At 44.0% G+C, this 19,651-nt stretch overlaps 1 protein-coding gene across 1 annotated transcript; it reads right to left on the reverse strand.

Annotated features, from left to right (window-relative positions):
- Positions 1 to 14,717: 14,717 nt before the first annotated feature.
- On the reverse strand, positions 14,718 to 15,997 carry LOC109773747 (uncharacterized). The gene is made up of 3 exons (XM_040402674.2): positions 15,920 to 15,997; positions 15,686 to 15,829; positions 14,718 to 15,371 (listed from the first exon to the last, which is right to left on the reverse strand). Exons 1-3 carry the CDS (start codon positions 15,995 to 15,997, stop codon positions 14,718 to 14,720), a joined length of 876 nt encoding a protein of 291 aa, XP_040258608.2.
- Positions 15,998 to 19,651: the final 3,654 nt, after the last annotated feature.

Here is a 19,651-nt window from a genome sequence, read left to right on the forward strand (position 1 = left end):
GTCTGGTCGCGCCGGACAGACCGACCGCCCGCACCCGACCAGACCAGACCTCTCTCTCCAGCTCCAAATCCATGGCGACGACGAAACCTGGCAGCATGGACGGCGACGGCGGAGTTGCTGCCGGTGGGGATGCTCCGTGCAGCGGTGCTGGAGATCCACCGGAGTTCTGCGGGAGCTCCAATCCCTCGAGCGCGCTGCCTCTTCCCCAACCGTCGTCGCCTCCGAAGTCGTTGGAATACGCGGCGGCTACTGTGTTCGCCCAGGCGGTGAAGGCCAATCCGACGGGCATCCAACATTTTGCCTCCTCCTTCGGCGGTGTGGAGTAAGTCATCCTCCTCCTTCTTTGTCATTTCCCCGATTGGCATTCTAGGGTTAGGGTTCTATGGTTAGTGTTCTTGGGTAAGTGTAGTACGGTTAAGGTTCTAGGGTTAGGGTTCTAGCATTAGGGTTAGTGTTATATGATATCCTCTCTGTCACATGATTGTTGGTCTCACAGAAATTAATTTTAACATGAGTAATTTGACAGAAATCCTCTCGGTTTGTTGTTTGATCAAATACTGGTCTTCACCAACTTTAGTATTTGAATCAGAAATTTCTGTTGCCACCAATTTTAACACTATTAACTGAATTTTTTCAACTTATTAATAGGGCTATGAACTGACCCATTTAACACCAATCTGACCTCTTAATAATAATTTTAACATTGTTAAATGAATTATTTCATCTTATTCTTATACCTGTTAACTGTCCTACTTAACAGCAAAATTAAATGAATTTTATCTGAATTTGTAGCTTGGATGATGAAGAATGGGAAGTGAGGTTCCATTTCCTAGACAGAGATAACTTGGAAAGAACAATCTGTTTATCAGACATAACCTTCTGGAATCTCATTGCCCTAATAGAGGTAGAAGGCTATAGTTCAAGGGATTTTATGTATTATGTTAGAGATCCAGGAGTTGGGGTGTCAGGAATGGAAGAACTAAATGATGATGACAAGGTGGAAGAAATGTTGGATCACATAGCTAGTAAAGGAAAGAATGTTGTTAACATTACAGTTATGAGAAGTGATGCACCTAGACCAGTTGATTTGAACATTGGTCATGCTTATGAAGAGCAGGTTCCTTTGTCAGAAATAGGTGTACCAGTTGTCTATGAGGTAGACAATTCAGGAGTTCTTTTCCCCAGTCCAGTGAAACCCCAACCACAGCCAGTCCAAGTAATGAACACACAGGAGAGCTCTTGTTTGTTGAAGCAAAAGGGCCCAAGTGAACCTGAGTTTGCTTTGGACAATGGTAATGAGAGGCATGAGTATTTCATGGAGACAGACCAAGAGCAAGAGCACATTGAGCAGATGATGGAGCAGAAAAGAAATGAAGAAATTCAGAGGTATAGGAGTAATAAGATACAAAGAGAGAAGTACAAGGCAGCAAAAAGAAAACTCCCATAGCTGCTTGCTGAGGAGTTCACTGATAGTGAAAGTGAGGATGAAGATCTAGAAGATGAGGACATATTGGCTAGGTTGGAGGCAATGAAGAGGCATAGGGATGATCCACTATATCACTTTGAAGGAGACACTGATGTAGAAGAGCTATATGGACCAGATGAGGAGGAGGAGGAGAATGAAGGAAGAGATGAAGAGGAAGGACAGGAGGAGCCACTAGATGAGGGCTTGAGAGGAGGAAGCAGTGCAGGAGGTAGCAGCAGCACAGGAGGAAAGAGGAGGGGGAAGGGGCCAACAACAAGATCCCATGCAAGTTTGGATCAAATCATAGAGCAAGACTGGGCACCTTCATCTGATGAGGAGAGCAACCCAGGTGACTTAAGTCAGGAAGAGAATGATTGGGCTCAGCTTCCACCATTTAAGCTACCAAATGGTAGGAAGAGCAGGGCCAAAAAGAATAAAGTTAGGGTTTGGTATGATGAGAAGAGGGAAAACCCACAAGAACAATTTGTGAAGAAACTTTGTTTCCTAGATGTGCAGCAGTTCAGAAGGGCACTGCTTACATTTCACATCTCACAAAACAGGAACTACTCATTTCATAGGAATAACTCAGATAGAGTTATTGTAGTTTGCAGTACAGATGACTGTCCTTTTTTCATTGCTGCTTCCAAAATTGCACATGAGAAGACATTTTGCATAAAGAAAATGAACTTGTGCCACAATTGTCCTGCTGTTGGAGAGAGCACCAAAGTGACTGCTAGGCGGTTGGCACATGAGTGTGAGCAACAGTTAAGGTCTGACATAAACACACCAGTCCAGGCAATAATGGACAATTTGAAGAAAAAACATGGACTTGAAGTGTCCATTCACATGGCCTACAGGGCAAGGAAAGCAACTAAGGAAGTTGTCCAAGGAGATCAGAGGGCACAATACACTAGGATAAGGGATTACCTCCAAGCTGTGCTGGATACCAATCCTGGAAGTAGATGCATTGTTACAATTAAGCATTTAAAGACTCATCCTAGCAAAACCCCTAGATTTCATGGCTTGTTCATGTGCCTCAATGCTTGCAAAGAGGGCTTCCTAAATGGTTGCAGACCCTTCATAGGTACTTGCATAATTATTTTCCCAACATCTTTCTGCTACCTCTTGAGCACTGCATTGGTTTTCTCTTGAAGAGGAAAGGGTGATGCAGCAAAGTAGCGTAAGTATTTCCCTCAGTTTTTGCGAACCAAGGTATCAATCCAGTAGGAGGCTACGCGCGAGTCCCTCGCACCTACACAAAACAAATAAATCCTCGCAACCAATGCGATAAGGGGTTGTCAATCCCTTCACGGTCACTTACGAGAGTGAGATCTGATAGATATGATAGGATAATATTTTTGGTATTTTTGTGATAAAGATGCAAAGTAAAATAAAAGCAAAGTAAAAAGCAAAGGAAATAAGTAAGTGTTGGAAGATTAATATGATGAAGATAGACCCGGGGGCCATAGATTTCACTAGTGGCTTCTCTCAAGAGCATAAGTATTTTACGGTGGGTGAACGAATTACTTTTGAGCAATTGACAGAATTGAGCATAGTTATGAGAATATCTAGGTACGATCATGTATATAGGCATCACGTCCAAAACAAGTAGACCGACTCCTGCCTGCATCTACTACTATTACTCCACTCATCGACCGCTATCCAGCATGCATCTAGAGTATTAAGTTCATGAAAACAGAGTAACGCCTTCAGCAACATGACATGATGTAGAGGGATAAATTCATGCAATATGATAAAAAAGAACCATCTTGTTATCCTCGATGGCAACAATACAATACGTGCCTTGCTACCCCTACTGTCACTGGGAAAGGACACCGCAAGATTGAACCCAAAGCTAAGCACTTCTCCCATTGCAAGAAAGATCAATCTAGTAGGCCAAACCAAACTGATAATTCGAAGAGACTTGCAAAGATAACCAATCATACATAAAAGAATCCAGAGAAGATTCAAATATTGTTCATAGATAATCTTGATCATAAACCCACAATTCATCGGTCTCAACAAACACACCGCAAAAAGAAGATTACATCGAATAGATCTCCACGAGAGAGGGGGAGAACATTGTATTGAGATCCAAAAAGAGAGAAGAAGCCATCTAGCTACTAACTATGGACCCGAAGGTCTGAAGTAAACTACTCACACTTCATCGGAGAGGCTATGGTGTTGATGTAGAAGCCCTCCGTGATGGATGCCCTCTCCGGCGGAGCTCCGGAACATGCCCCAAGATGGGATCTCGTGGGTACAGAAGGTTGCGGCGGTGGAATTAGGTTTTTGGCTCCGTATCTGATCGTTTGGTGGTACGTAGGTATATATTGGAGGAAGGAGTACGTTGGTGGAGCAATAGGGGGCCATGAGGGTGGAGGGCGCGCCCTGGGGGGGTAGGCGCTCGTGGCCTCCTCCTTTGTTTTTTGACATAGGGTCCAAGTCTCCCGGATCATAATCTTCCTAAAAATCACGTTCCCGAAGGTTTCATTCCGTTTGGACTCCGTTTGATATTCCTTTTCTGCGAAACTCTGAAATAGGCAAAAACAGCAATTCTGGGCTGGGCCTCCGGTTAATAGGTTAGTCCCAAAAATAATATAAAAGTGAATAATAAAGCCCAATAATGTCCAAAACAGTAGATAATATAGCATGGAGCAATCAAAAATTATAGATACGTTGGAGACGTATCAAGCATCCCCAAGCTTAATTCCTGCTTGTCCTCGAGTAGGTAAATGCTAAAAACAAAATTTTTGATGCGGAGTGCTACTTGGCATAATTTCAATGTAATTCTTCTTAATTGTGGCATGAATATTCAGATCCAAAAGATTCAAGACAAAAGTTTAATATTGACATAAAAATAATAATACTTCAAGCATACTAACAAAGCAATCATGTCTTCTCAAAATAACATGGCCAAAGAAAGTTATCCCTACAAAATCATATAGTCTAGCTATGCTCTATATTCACCACACAAAGTATTTAAATCATGCACAACCCCGATGACAAGCCAAGCAAGTGTTTCATACTTTTGACATTTTCAAAACCTTTTCAATCTTCACGCAATACATGAGCGTGAGCCATGGACATAGCACTATATGTGGAATAGAATGGTGGTTGTGGAGAAGACAAAAAGGGAGAAGATAGTCTCACATCAACTAGGCGTATCAACGGGCTATGGAGAAGCCCATCAATAGATATCAATGTGAGTGAGTAGGGATTGCCATGCAACGGATGCACCATAGCTATAAGTATATGAAAGCTCAACAAAGGAAACTAAGTGGGTGTGCATCCAACTCGCTTGCTCACGAAGACCTAGGGCATTTTGAGGAAGCCCATCATTGGAATATGCAAGCCAAGTTCTATAATGAAAAATTCTCACTAGTATATGAAAGTGACAAAATGAGAGACTCTCTATCATGAAGATCATGGTGCTACTTTGAAGCACAAGTGTGGTAAAAGGATAGTAACATTGTCCCTTCTCTCTTTTTCTCTCATTTTTTTTATTTGGGCCTTTTCTCTTTTTTTTATGGCCTCTTTTTTTTCGTTCAGAGTCTCATCCCGACTTGTGGGGGAATCATAGTCTCCATCATCCTTTTCCTCACTTGGGACAATACTCTAAAAATGATGATCATCGCACTTTTATTTTCTTACAACTCAACAATTACAACTCGATACTTAGAACAAAATATGACTCTATATGAATGCCTCCGGCGGTGTACCAGGATATGCAATGAATCAAGAGTGACATGTATGAAAGAATTATGAACGGTGGCTTTGCCACAAATACGATGTCAACTACATGATCATGCAAAGCAATATGACAATGATGGAGCGTGTCATAATAAACGGAACGGTGGAAAGTTGCATGGAAATATTTCTCGGAATGGCTATAGAAATGCCATGATAGGTAGGTATGGTGGCTGTTTTGAGGAAGGTTTATGGTGGGTGTATGATACCGGCGCAGTGCGCGGTATTAGAGAGGCTAGCAATGGTGGAAGGAAGACGAGTGCGTATAATCCATGGACTCAACATTAGTCATAAAGAACTCATATACTTATTGCAAAAATCTACAAGTTATCAAAGCAAAGTATTACGCGCATGCTCCTAGGGGGATAGATTGGTAGGAAAATACCATCACTCGTCCCCGACCGCCACTCATAAGGAAGACAATCAATAAATAAATCATGCTCCGACTTCATCACATAACGGTTCACCATACGTGCATGCTACGGGAATCACAAACTTTAACACAAGTATTTCTCAAATTCACAACTACTCAACTAGCATGACTCTAATATCACCATCTTCATGTCTCAAAACAATTATCAAGCATCAAACTTCTCATAGTATTCAACACACTCATAAGAATTCTTACAAATCTTGTATGCTTAGCATATTAGGATTATTTAAGCAAATTACCATGCTATTTAAGACTCTCAAAATAATCTAAGTGAAGCATGAGAGATCAATACTTTCTATAAAACAAATCCACCACCGTGCTCTAAAAGATATAAGTGAAGCACTAGAGCAAAACTATATAGCTCAAAAGATATAAGCGAAGCACATAGAGTATTCTAACAATTTCCAAATCATGTATGGCTCTCTCAAAAGGTGTGTACAGCAAGGATGATTGTGGTAAACTAAAAAGCAAAGACTCAAATCATACAAGACGCTCCAAGCAAAACACATATCATGTGGTGAATAAAAATATAGCTCCAAGTAAAGTTACCGATGGAAGTAGACGAAAGAGGGGATGCCTTCCGGAGCATCCCCAAGCTTTGGCTTTATGGTGTCCTTAGATTATCTTGGGGGTGCCATGGGCATCCCCAAGTTTAGGCTCTTGCCACTCCTTGTTCCATAATCCATCAAAATCTTTCACCCAAAACTTGAAAACTTCACAACACAAAACTTAACAGAAAATCTCGTGAGCTCCGTTAGCGAAAGAAAACAAAAGACCACTTCAAGGTACTGTAATGAACTCATTCTTTATTTATATTGATGATAAACCTACTGTATTCCAACTTCTCTATGGTTTATAAACTCTTTTACTAACCATAGATTCATCAAAATAAGCAAACAACACACGAAAAACAGAATCTGTCAAAAACATAACAGTCTGTAGTAATCTGTAACTAACGCAAACTTCTGGAACTCCAAAAAATCAGCCAAAATAGGACGACCTAGAAAAGTTGTTTATTGATCAGCAGCAATTGGAATCAGTATTTTATCACGTTCTGGTGATTTTTAACAATTATTTTCGTGAACAGAAAGTTTCTGGAAATTTCTGCAAGATCAAATAACTATCATCCAAGAAGATCCGATAGGTTTAACTTGGCACAAACACTAATTAAACACGAAAACACATCTAACCAGAGGCTAGATCAAATATTTATTCCTAAACATAATTAAAAATAAAAAAAATAAAATTGGGTTGCCTCCCAACAAGCGCTATTGTTTAACGCCCCTAGCTAGGCATAAAAGCAAGGATAGATCTAGGTATTGCCATCTTTGGTAGGCAATTCTTTAATGAGGCATCTACCACCCTTGGAGTTTCTTTCTTTGTATTGATTATCAAACTTTTAGGCACAAGATCGATAAATTCATTTGCAATAAATGGTTCCTTAATGATAGCAAAAAGATTGGGATGAATACTTATAGATTTGAGATCCGCAGTTTCCTTACTAGAGGATTCACCCTTATTTTTAGGAACATACATAAGCTTGGCAATTTTAGTAGGAGGACTAGGAGTATTCTTAACGGAAGAAAAATCGGTTCCCAAGTTGGTAATGATATCCTCAAGTTTATCGATCCTAGTGGAATCCTGATTTACTTTCTCATTAACTATGGGTTCCTTTTCTTTAATATTTTTCAAGGTGACTCCTACCTTAGATCCATATTGAGTGATTCGGTTGTGGATCTTTTTATCCAAATTTTCAATTAACTCTACGGTAGCAACCTTATTTCCAATAATTTCAAGTCTTTGCACTACATGCTCCAAAGTTAACATAGTTCCATTAACCAAAAGGGGCGGTGAGCCAAACAAATCTATCATAGCATTATAAGAATCAAAAGTATGGCTACCCAAGAAATTCCCTCCGGTAATGGTATCAAGGATATATCTATACCAAGGATTAGCGCCTACATAAAAATTGCGGAGAAGAACGGAAGTAGATTGCTTCCTGGTAGATCTATTTTGAGCATTGCAAATTCTATACCAAGCGTCTTTTAGATTTTCTCCCTCCCTTTGGTTAAAATTGAGAACTTATTTTCGGGAGACAATGGAGAAGATAAAGGACTAGCCATGACGGCAAGGCAAGCAAACGGAAAAGAGGCAAACAGAAAAGAGAGGGCGAATAAAACGGCAAGGGTGAAGTGGGGAGAGGAAAACGAGAGGAAAATGGCAAATAATATAATGCGGGAGATAAGGGATTGTGATGGGTACTTGGTATGTTGACTTTTGCGTAGACCTCCCCGGCAATGGCGCCAGAAATCCTTCTTGCTACCTCTTGAGCACTGCGTTGGTTTTCCCTTGAAGAGGAAAGGGTGATGCAGCAAAGTAGCATAAGTATTTCCCTCAGTTTTTGAGAACCAAGGTATCAATCCAGTAGGAGGCTACGCGCGAGTCCCTCGCACCTACACAAAACAAATAAATCCTCGCAACCAACGCGATAAGGGGTTGTCAATCCCTTCACGATCACTTACGAGAGTGAGATCTGATAGATATGATAGGATAATATTTTTGGTATTTTTGTGATAAAGATGCAAAGTAAAATAAAAGCAAAGTAAAAAAGCAAAGGAAATAAATAAGTGTTGGAAGATTAATATGATGAAGATAGACCCGGGGGCCATAGATTTCACTAGTGGCTTCTCTCAAGAGCATAAGTATTTTACGGTGGGGGAACGAATTACTGTTGAGCAATTGACAGAATTGAGCATAGTTATGAGAATATCTAGGTATGATCATGTATATAGGCATCACGTCCAAAACAAGTAGACCGACTCCTACCTGCATCTACTACTATTACTCCACTCATCGACCGCTATCCAGCATGCATCTAGAGTATTAAGTTCATGAAAACAGAGTAACGCCTTCAGCAACATGACATGATGTAGAGGGATAAATTCATGCAATATGATAAAAACCCCATCTTGTTATCCTCGATGGCAACAATACAATACGTGCCTTGCTGCCCCTACTCTCACTGGGAAAGGACACCGCAAGATTGAACCCAAAGCTAAGCACTTCTCCCATTGCAAGAAAGATCAATCTAGTACGCCAAACCAAACTAATAATTCGAAGAGACTTGCAAAGATAACCAATCATGCATAAAATAATTCAGAGAAGATTCAAATATTGTTCATAGATAATCTTGATCATAAACCCACAATTCATCGGTCTCAACAAACACACCGCAAAAAGAAGATTACATTGAATAGATCTCCACGAGAGAGGGGGAGAACATTGTATTGAGATCCAAAAAGAGAGAAGAAGCCATCTAGCTACTAACTATGGACCCGAAGGTCTGAAGTAAACTACTCACACTTCATTGGAGAGGCTATGGTGTTGATGTAGAAGCCCTCCGTGATGGATGCCCTCTCCGGCGGAGCTCCGGAACAGGCCCCAAGATGGGATCTCGTGGGTACAGAAGGTTGCGGCGGTGGAATTAGGTTTTTGGCTCCGTATCTGATCGTTTGGGGGTACGTAGGTATATATAGGAGGAAGGAGTACGTCGGTGCAGCAACAGGGGGCCCACGAGGGTGGAGGGCGCGCCCTGGGGGGGTAGGCGCTCGTGGCCTCCTCCTTTGTTTCTTGACGTAGGGTCCAAGTCTCCCGGATCATAATCTTCCTAAAAATCACGTTCCCGAAGGTTTCATTCCATTTGGACTCCGTTTGATATTCCTTTTCTGCGAAACTCTGAAATAGGCAAAAAAAAACATCAATTCTGGGCTGGGCCTCCGGTTAATAGGTTAGTCCCAAAAATAATATAAAAGTGAATAATAAAGCCCAATAATGTCCAAAACAGTAGATAATATAGCATGGAGCAATCAAAAATTATAGATACGTTGGAGACGTATCAAGCATCCCCAAGCTTAATTCCTGCTCGTCCTCGAGTAGGTAAATGATAAAAACAGAATTTTTTATGCGGAGTGCTACTTAGGATAATTTCAATGTAATTCTTCTTAGTTGTGGTATGAATATTCAGATCCGAAAGATTCAAGACAAAAGTTTAATATTGACATAAAAATAATAATACTTCAAGCATACTAACAAAGCAATCATGTCTTCTCAAAATAACATGGCCAAAGAAAGTTATCCCTACAAAATCATATAGTCTAGCTATGCTCTATCTTCACCACACAAAGTATTTAAATCATGCACAACCCCGATGACAAGCCAAGCAACTGTTTCATACTTTTGACATTTTCAAAACATTTTCAATCTTCACGCAATACATGAGCGTGAGCCATGGACATAGCACTATATGTGGAATAGAATGGTGGTTGTGGAGAAGACAAAAAGGGAGAAGATAGTCTCACATCAACTAGGCGTATCAACGGGCTATGGAGATGCCCATCAATAGATATCAATGTGAGTGAGTAGGGATTGCCATGCAACGGATGAACTAGAGCTATAAGTATATGAAAGCTCAACAAAGGAAACTAAGTGGGTGTGCATCCAACTCGCTTGCTCACGAAGACCTAGGGCATTTTGAGGAAGCCCATCATTGGAATATGCAAGCCAAGTTCTATAATGAAAAATTCTCACTAGTATATGAAAGTGACAAAATGAGAGACTCTCTATCATGAAGGTCATGGTGCTACTTTGAAGCACGAGTGTGGTAAAAGGATAGTAACATTGTCCCTTCTCTCTTTTTCTCTCTTTTTTTTATTTGGGCCTTTTTTATGGCCTCTTTTTTTCGTCCGGAGTCTCATCCCGACTTGTGGGGGAATCATAGTCTCCATCATCCTTTTCCTCACTTGGGACAATGCTCTAAAAAATGATGATCATCACACTTTTATTTTCTTACAACTCAACAATTACAACTCGATACTTAGAACAAAATATGACTCTATATGAATGCCTCCGGCGGTGTACCAGGATATGCAATGAATCAAGAGTGACATGTATGAAAGAATTATGAACGGTGGCTTTGCCACAAATACGATGTCAACTACATGATCATGCAAAGCAATATGACAATGATGGAGCGTGTCATAATAAACGGAACGGTGGAAAGTTGCATGGCAATATATCTCGAAATGGCTATAGAAATGCCATGATAGGTAGGTATGGTGGCTGTTTTGAGGAAGGTTTATGGTGGGTGTATGATACCGGCGAAAAGTGCACGGTATTAGAGAGGCTAGCAATGGTGGAAGGAAGACGAGTGCGTATAATCCATGGACTCAACATTAGTCATAAAGAACTCATATACTTATTGCAAAAATCTACAAGTTATCAAAGCAAAGTATTACGCGCATGCTCCTAGGGGGATAGATTGGTAGGAAAATACCATCGCTCGTCCCCGACCGCCACTCATAAGGAATACAATCAATAAATAAATCATGTTGGAGACGTATCACTTTCCCATTGCATTTGGTTATGTTTGGTACTAATGTGTTCTGTTTGGTTTTAGGTGTTGATGGTTGCTTTGTTAAGTTGACAACAGGGCAACAAATATTGGCTGCAACTGGAAGAGATGGTAATAACAACATCTTTCCCATTGCATTTGCAATTGTTGACAAGGAAGACACTGCCAGCTGGTCCTGGTTTCTAACCCAGCTCAAGTATGCTCTTGGTGGTGAGTCAGGGAAGTATGGCAACTACACTATCATATCTGATAGACAAAAGGTACCTCACACATCATCATTCTTATATTTACTGAAGTTTTACCATGCTTAGTACTGTCAAATTGTTTGTTGTTATACTATATTTTGAACACTAGTTATTTAAACAGGGCCTTCTTAAAGCCATAAACAATGTCTTCCCAAATTGCCCTCAAAGATAATGCCTTAGACATATTTACCAGAACTTTCAAACAGCTGGCTTTAGAGGTGAAGAGTTAAAGAAGTATATGAATCAGGCTAGTTATTCATATACTGATCATGGTTTTGATCAAGCAATGGAAGGCATGAAAAGAGAGTGTGAGGCAGCTTGGAAATGGCTTAGAAAGATACCCAAGCATACATGGGCTAGACATGCCATGGACAAAAGTTGTAAAACTGATTTGGTTGTTAACAATATTAGTGAAGTTTTCAACAAAATGATACTTGATGTGAGAGGGAAACCAATTAAAACCATGGTTGATGGCATCAGAACTAAATTGCTAGTTAAGTTCAATGCAAACAGGACCAAGACTGAGACAGCCAAGTGGCAGATATGCCCAACATATGCTGAAAAGCTAGAAGAAGCCAAACACCATGCTAGATACTGTCAGTCCATCAAAGCAGGACCTGATCTATACCAGGTTAGCAGTGGAGAAAGCACATATGCAGTAAATCTGCAAGTGCACACATGTGGGTGTAGCAAATGGGACATGACTGGTGTTCCTTGCAAGCATGGTGTTTTTGCAATTAACAAGGCAAAACTTCATCCAGAAGATTTTGTTAGTGATTTCTTCAAGAAACCAATGTACCAAGCAGCCTACAATCCAATTGTGTATCCTTTGCCTGGACCTGATCTATGGCCAAATACTGGGACCCCTGACATAGAACCACCATTTTTCAAAGACAAGCCAGGAAAGAAGCAGACTAAGAGGAGAAGGAATTAGTTTGAGAAGCCAGCTCCCAAGGATACTTCAAGGATGGCAACAATAACCTGCAGCAATTGCAACTTGACAGGTCATAGGTACACTAGCTGCCACAAAAATTTGAAGCCAGCCCTAGCAATGAGAAGGAACCAACACCAGGTTAAATCTTGTGTATATATGTTGCCACTGCAGGTTAAATCTTGTGTGTATTTAATACTATGTTCTAATCTGTCTATATGTTGGCACTGCAGGAAAACAGGAGAGTTGATGCACCAATGGCAGCTCCATCTGCTCCACCAGCAGCAAGGGCAAGAGCTCCTGCTGCAACCAGTGCAACACCAAGGACAGCTCCATCAGCTCCAGCTGCAACTAGGGCTGCACCTAGGGCAGCTCCTTCTGCTCCTGCTCCAGCAAGGCCAAGTTCATCTTCTGCTGCTGCTCATAGGCCTAATTCATCTTCTGCTACTGCTGCTAGGTCAAGGGCAAAGAGAACATTCATACCACCAAGAGTGTCAGGTACTGGAAGAGTGAGAAAGCCATCATACAAGATGTCTGAATGGTTCAATTGTTCTCAAGGCAGCAAGAAGTGATGTCATGTTGAAACATGTTTAATTCAGCCTGTTTTGGCTAATTTGTGATGAAGAATATTAAGAATTTCATGTTGAAACCAGTTAGTTCAAGTCCAAGTGGTGGACTATGTAATGTACCTAATGGTTGTGATGCACTATGGTACTCTGGTTATGATGATATGATGATGAACTTATTAGTTATGATGTTTTCAAGAAGTTTTTCATTCTGTTGTTGTGATGATGATCATAGTTTCATAGTTGATATGATGATGATCTTAGTTTTCATGGTGTTGATATGTTGGTGATCATAGTTTTCATGGTGTTGATATGTTGGGCATTTAGGGTGCCCCGGCGTCGACAAAACCCAAAATGGGTCCACTTGGGCATTTTGGGTGCTAATATGCAGCAGAAGTTACTGACATATTAATTTTAGAAAACCAAAAAAATTTGCACAAAAATAGTTTGGCCTGGGGCTCGAACCTAGGACCAGTGGGTAGTAACCATGCGTTCAATACCAATGGGATAGTGCTAGTGATCTTGTTTGAGTAGTATCCGCAATTTTACTTATATTTAGTTAGGCACGCACTGTGTTGAGAGTGCATTCAGGCCGGCAGCGTGGTGAACGTGCGTTTAGTATAACTCGTCGTTTCGGTTTCTCAACATTTAATACGTGTCCACCCACCGCTCTCTCCGATCACTCGCCCACTCGCCGGCCGCACCGCCCACTCCTCTTCCCCCTCTCTCCTGTCGAAACCATCGCCGACAGCCACCCCCACAGCCGTCGCCATGGACTGGCAGCTGGCCATCGAAGAGCTCGCCGGCAACAACCAGGAGCTGCGCGCGCAGTACAGGGAGATTGCGCGCTGGTTCCCCAGTCTGGCGATGCTGAGGAACCATGCCTGCGGCCTGGTGAAGGTGATGACACCTGCCGGCCGCACCGTCCCGCCGGTGACCATTCTCCTGTGGGCGATGCGTGAGGTGCAGTGCTCCCCCGACCCCAGGCAGCGCGCCCGTTGGTGGATGTACCGCTCATCCACCACGCCTCCGACCGCCACGGATGACATCACCGACGCCGTCCTTGCTCTCCCAGCCCCCATCAACAACGCCTACTAGGAGAGGCGCAATCCATGGGTCCTCGGGCCAGACGAGGACTCTGACGCCGAGTCCTCTGACGACTACTACTCTGACGATTCTGACGACTACTCCTCTGACGACGAGGTGGACAAGGTCGTCGTACTCTCCTCCGACTCCTCCGATGACGAGCCTGATGTGCAGCTCCTGGCGCCCGTCCTCGATGCCGTGGAGGGGTAGAAGAACAGCCCAATTGATGTGGATAAGCTGCCGGAGGTCGCCGACAACACAGAGCTCGTCGTCGTGAAGCAAGAAGAGGAGGGCGGCGGTGAAGATGTGGTGGAGCCAGCGCCGGCCAAGAAGAAGAGGGCAGGGGTGAACAACAATGACGTGCGGCGCTCCCAACGCCTGAAGATGCTGAAGAAGGAGGAGTGACATGCTGTCTTCAGTTTCGTCAGTAGAAGAAAAAGTTCAGTTTCGTCAGTATGTTAGTATGCCAGTTCTATCTATGTCAGTTCTATCTATGTCAGGCTATCTATGCAGGTACTATCTATGTATGCTAGCAGTATGAACTTGCTATCTATGTTCACTATCTACTTGCTATAATCCAATCTGATAATCCATCACAAACTGAACTTAATCCAAGCTGATAACTCATCACAAACTGAACTTAGTTAAAGCTGATAATTGAAACTGATAATTCATCACAAACAGAGTACTCTCACAAACAACATACAATACAAGGTTCATTGCTACAGAAATAATAGAGTTCACCACAATAAAGCTTAACACATTACAAGCTTTCCTCCATAGCTACTACAAAAGACAGCATTGACACACATGGTCAGACAACAACACAACTTAGTCCTCATCACAAATAGCCTTAATCTGGTGAAGCTTCCTCTTGTTGCTATCACCTGCTGTCTTGAGCTCAACAATGCAGGAAGCAAGAGTACTATTCTCCATGGTCAACTTCTCCTTCACTTTCATCAACTCAGCAATGCAACAATCCAGCTTATCCTTCTCTTTCTTCAGGTCATCCTTCTCTTTCTTCAGGTCAGCATAGCAAATCTCCAAAGTCCTCTTATCAGAGCTCAACTTTTCCTTCTCTTTAAGATGGTTGAACTTCAAATTCCTAATGACAGTGGCATGAGCTATATGAATTTGCTTTAACTGGTCAACAACAACCTTCAATTTTTTGATCTCAGCATCCTTTGTCATGCTGCTTTCCACACTCACTGAAATGTTCTCAGCATCATTCTTCTGGTTTACCTCAGGCTGGCTATCCTTATAATCCAAGAGGTTGTTCACATCTTCAACAAGCTTCTCATATGTCTCCTGCAACTCTTTTTTCTGCTGTGTGAGATTGTGTACAGTGCTTGAATGCTCCAGGCATGCCATCCTGTTATCATGCTGGCTATGCTCATACATAAGCCACAGCTTATGAATAGCATTCTGCAGATGCTCTGGACAATGCTCATCTACCCACTGCACTAATCCACAATTTGCAACACTCTACAACAGAAAAAATCAGTTCAAAATTACAGACATTACTTACAAATTCAGTTAAATAGCTGATTCAGAATCAGATTCATTTAATGATGACTAATTATGAAAACTACAACTAAGAACAATACCTATGAACCCTAGAACTAAATTCAGTAACTATGAACCCTACAACTAAATTCAGTAACTATGAACCCTATAACATGAACAGTAACTATGAACCCTAGAACATGAACAGTAACTATGAACCCTAGAACATGAACAGTACCTACAAACCCTAGAACAAGAATTAGAATGTTGCAAAGACACAACTTGAATCTTACTTCAGTGGCACAGGCAATGAACCTCCTCCCAGTGCTTATCCCCTCAAATGCAACATATTTCCTCCCTGGATTCCCATGCTCACAAATCACATTCAGGTCGTCAGCAAGACTCTCGAATGACGGCTCATCAATTGTAGCTGGGATCTGAGAAATCCAACAAAAACTTGTTCAAATCGAGCAAATGTTGAACCCTAGAAACCATATAACACAAATGAGCAATAAGAAGGTTCTAACCTTGACAGGGGAGTCGTCGGAGGAGATGTACTGCGCGGCGGAGCCCTCAGTGCTCTCGCTATCGCTCCAGGAAACCATGGCGGCCGGCGGCCGGCGACGACCGGAGAGGAGACGAGCAAGAGGGAGGGGAGCGAGAGAGCGTGAGAGCAGAGGGAGGGGAGCGAGATGTGGTCGGGCGCCGGCGGTCTGTCTCTCGCGACCCGACCGCGTCGGTCTTAAGCAAACGGCGCCGTCAGCGCGTCCGTTAGGACACGTCAGAGATTTTGGGCCCCACCTGTCGGAAACGCCCTCAACCGCGCCAAATGACAGGTTCAGTGCACTCTGCAAAAGTTTTACTGAATCCGCGGTGGCTTTTGCAAAAGATTAGCGATCAGGTTGTTTTCTGCAAGAGAAGCCCCAAATGTGGTGGTTTCTTGCAATTCACTCAAAACTTTTGTAAAGAAAAACTCACCTCCATCTAATAATAGCTTTAATGTATGCGTTGTTGGGCATCTTGCAATTTATTTCATTCAAATTTGCAATCGACATTCACACATATAACAGAGAGAACGTACAAAAGGCCATGTAAAGAGGGAAAAAAAGGGTTTGACCTTCACCTGAGTGCCGTTGTGTGAATTGAAGTTGAAGAAGGACGCTTCCACATAGGGTTCATCAAGATTCGAATACGTACGCTCCTTGCTTGGTCTCCCGGCAGAGAGAGCGTCGCGGTTTTAGGCTTTAATTCTTGAACTAGAACCGGCCCAGAAATCAATCAAGACTTGAAATGTGCCGTGGGTCGTATAGTTGACCTTTTCCTCAACCAGTTCTCATACCTCAAAGGGGGTTAGTTAAAGCCGGAGGGGTTTGGCAGTACGGAAACTCCCAAAACAACCGGCGGACAAAGTCAGCGAGACAATGTGCATAAGTCGAGTGCGACGAGCCAAGAAACAGTTGTTGGCAACACCCAACACCGTCGACATGTGCGACTTTCATTTCGGTGCCGCGCCGTTGATCAGTCCAAGATAATGACACTCCCATTACTTTTAGTGCGAGCCACGTAGTACGTAGTAGTACTATTCCGTATTTGCGTTCCTTGTGAACTCGAAGGATTGAATTCAATAACCTTGACGATCGGTAACACTGTTTAGTTAGGACCAGAGAAAGCGGAAGACATTTTCATGTCGATCTGGGTTACTGGAACAGCGTGACCGTATTATTTTTTTTCAAGAGTACGCCTAAGCATATCATATTTTTATAGAAGGCAGAAGTTGAATTATAAGACACTACGACTTGCTGCGAACAGCAAATGTAGCAAGACTCCATACCCGAGCTAATCAACAGATTAGCCACCACAACAATTACAAACACAACGCGAAGGGCCTGCCCTAAATCAATCCTTTAGCCGCGTCACAACAAATGCCGAACACCACTAAGAGCAACAACTTCAGCCGGGCTCTCTTTGCCAACGCGCTACCCACCCTTAAATGCCTAAGAGGAGACGGCAAGTAGGTAGCGGGACTCGGTCGGACCTGAACAAAGCCATCCTCTTGGGGCACCGGCAGCAGCGTACATAGCGCCAACGAAGATCACTCGGACCAGCAGCAAGCACCGGAGAACCACATCACATAACCGCCAAGCCAAGTCTCCGTCTACGATGCTTTCAACAGAGTAACGACGTCAAGACGCCGCCATCGCCGTTCCTACTACGGACCAAGGCTTTCGCCCGGAGACCACAACCCGATCAAGAGGAGGAGATGCCGACACACTTCGGCGACGCCTCCAAAGAGGGGAACGACACCCACAGGCGCCGTCGTCGCCAGCTCCAACCGAAGTTAAGCAGGATTTTCATCCAAACCATCGCACACCTCCCACCCCTACCATCGGATTTGGCCAAACAGTCGATGCGAGGCCACACCGCTGCTGCCACAGCACCTTGCCGTCATGCTCCAGCTGTTGCAGGACACCGACCCCTCGCACGACCAGGAGCACGCAGGCCAACCTCCAACTCCTACACGTATGAAGAAGAAGCACCAGCACCACCACCACTCCAGCTTGGCCAGGAACCGCCGGCCACAGGCAGGGCTGGAGACGCCACTCCTCGCAGTCAGCAGCCAGCCGAGCCGCGGCTGCGCCCCGGGAGCACGCACGCGAGAGGCCATCGCACCACCGCCGTCACGCGCCCGCGAACCGCAGCTCTCCCCGCCGCGAGACCCAGGATCGAGCGCCCAGATCCGGTCACGCAGCCACCAGCTCCCCAAGGCGCAGCCTTCCACCTCCACGCCGGCGACAGCAGGAGGCGCATCGCGCGCCCCGGCCTCCGCAGCGTCTCCCGGCCGCCGCTCCAGGCCCAGGCCAAGATCCGCTGCCGCCGAGATCCCACCGCGCCACACCCTCCGACACCGCGCCGGCGCCCTGAGAAAGCTTCCACCCCTCACCTCCAGACCGTGCTCTTCCTCTCCCAGTGCTCCCCGCCGTGCGCCGCCACTCCAGAGACATCCACTGCGCCGCCCGCTTGACAAAGCTTCCTCGCGCGAAGAAGGCCCGTCGGGGCGCGCCACCCCCGCCCGCCGCCACCACCGCCGGAGCCGACGGCGGCGGCGGCCAAGGAATCGAGGAGTGGAGGGGTGCTTGGGGCGGCTAGGGTTTCCTCCGGAGCCGCCCGCGCGAGCGGCCCGGGAGGGAGAGGGGAAAAGTTTTTCTCACCACCACCCGTGACCGTACTGTGACGTGCCGGTGATTCTAATTAAAGAAAGGGCTATTCCATTCGAAGAGGAATTCCATTCGAACGTAGGGATCACACGATTGTTAATTCCTCTCGTGTCTAAGCCCAGAATAACGTAGACGTTAAATTCCTGGTGACTTGGCTTGCACTCCAATCACTCGACCAGTGCAGTTGTTCTTTTATTATTATTGAGATCGTCAGTGCAGCTAGCTGTGAAGGGTTGATTCATGGTTGCGCCCTCTTCATCAGCTTCTGGATGGTCTAGGTTTGGTTGGTTAGCTTAATCATCTCAGGTGCTGATCATATAGCTTGTGGGGAACAAGAGCAAGTAATCTGGTACGCTGAGCTTGCATGCACAAGAAGCTGGGGATTCCGTTTTCACGTGCTGAATTGGGAGGCCGCGGTTGCTTCTCCCATTGGCAAGTGGCATGGTAAGTACAACCAACCAGCACGTACGACCTTGACAGTCTTATCATCAGCAACATAAAACCTGTGGATGATATTCAATTGGCTTGCGGCGATAAAGATATGCTCCATGAGACCAAGAGGTTTATGTCCTCGAATTTTGACATGAAGAATCTCGGTGGAGCCTCGTATGTCCTTGGCATTGAGATCCAACGAGATAGGTTCAAAGGAACATTAGGACTGTCACAGAAGGCATACTTTGAGAGAGTACTAATGAAATACAATATGCATAAGTGCTTATCCTCACCTGCCCTCATAGTCAAGGGTGATAAGTTTGGGACATTCCAATGTCCAAGGAACCGAAATGAAACTGATCAGATGAATCGGTTCCTTATGCTTCAGCTGTCGGAAGCATTATGTACGCTCAAGTATATACACACCCTGACTTAGCTTTTGTAATCGGGATGCTTGGCAGATTTCAATCTAATCCAGGACCGGACCACTGGAAGGCCGCAAAAAATGTCTGCGTTATATGCAAGGTACTAAGAATTTCATGCTTACGTATAGAAAGTTCGATAACCCGGAAGTTATTGGTTACTCAGAATATGATCTTGCCGGATGTGTGG

Source organism: Aegilops tauschii, chromosome 3, assembly GCF_002575655.3.
Source record: "Aegilops tauschii subsp. strangulata cultivar AL8/78 chromosome 3, Aet v6.0, whole genome shotgun sequence".
Lineage (NCBI taxonomy): Eukaryota > Viridiplantae > Streptophyta > Magnoliopsida > Poales > Poaceae > Aegilops > Aegilops tauschii.

Excerpts from the sequence above, each read along its gene's own strand:
- LOC109773747 (XM_040402674.2), bottom strand. The coding sequence starts at position 15,997 with ATGGTTTCCTGGAGCGATAGCGAGAGCACTGAGGGCTCCGCCGCGCAG. Across the intron at positions 15,830-15,919 it reads CCGACGACTCCCCTGTCAAG|ATCCCAGCTACAATTGATGA; the intron begins GTTAGAACCTTC and ends TGGATTTCTCAG. Across the intron at positions 15,372-15,685 it reads TCATTGCCTGTGCCACTGAA|AGTGTTGCAAATTGTGGATT; the intron begins GTAAGATTCAAG and ends TTTCTGTTGTAG.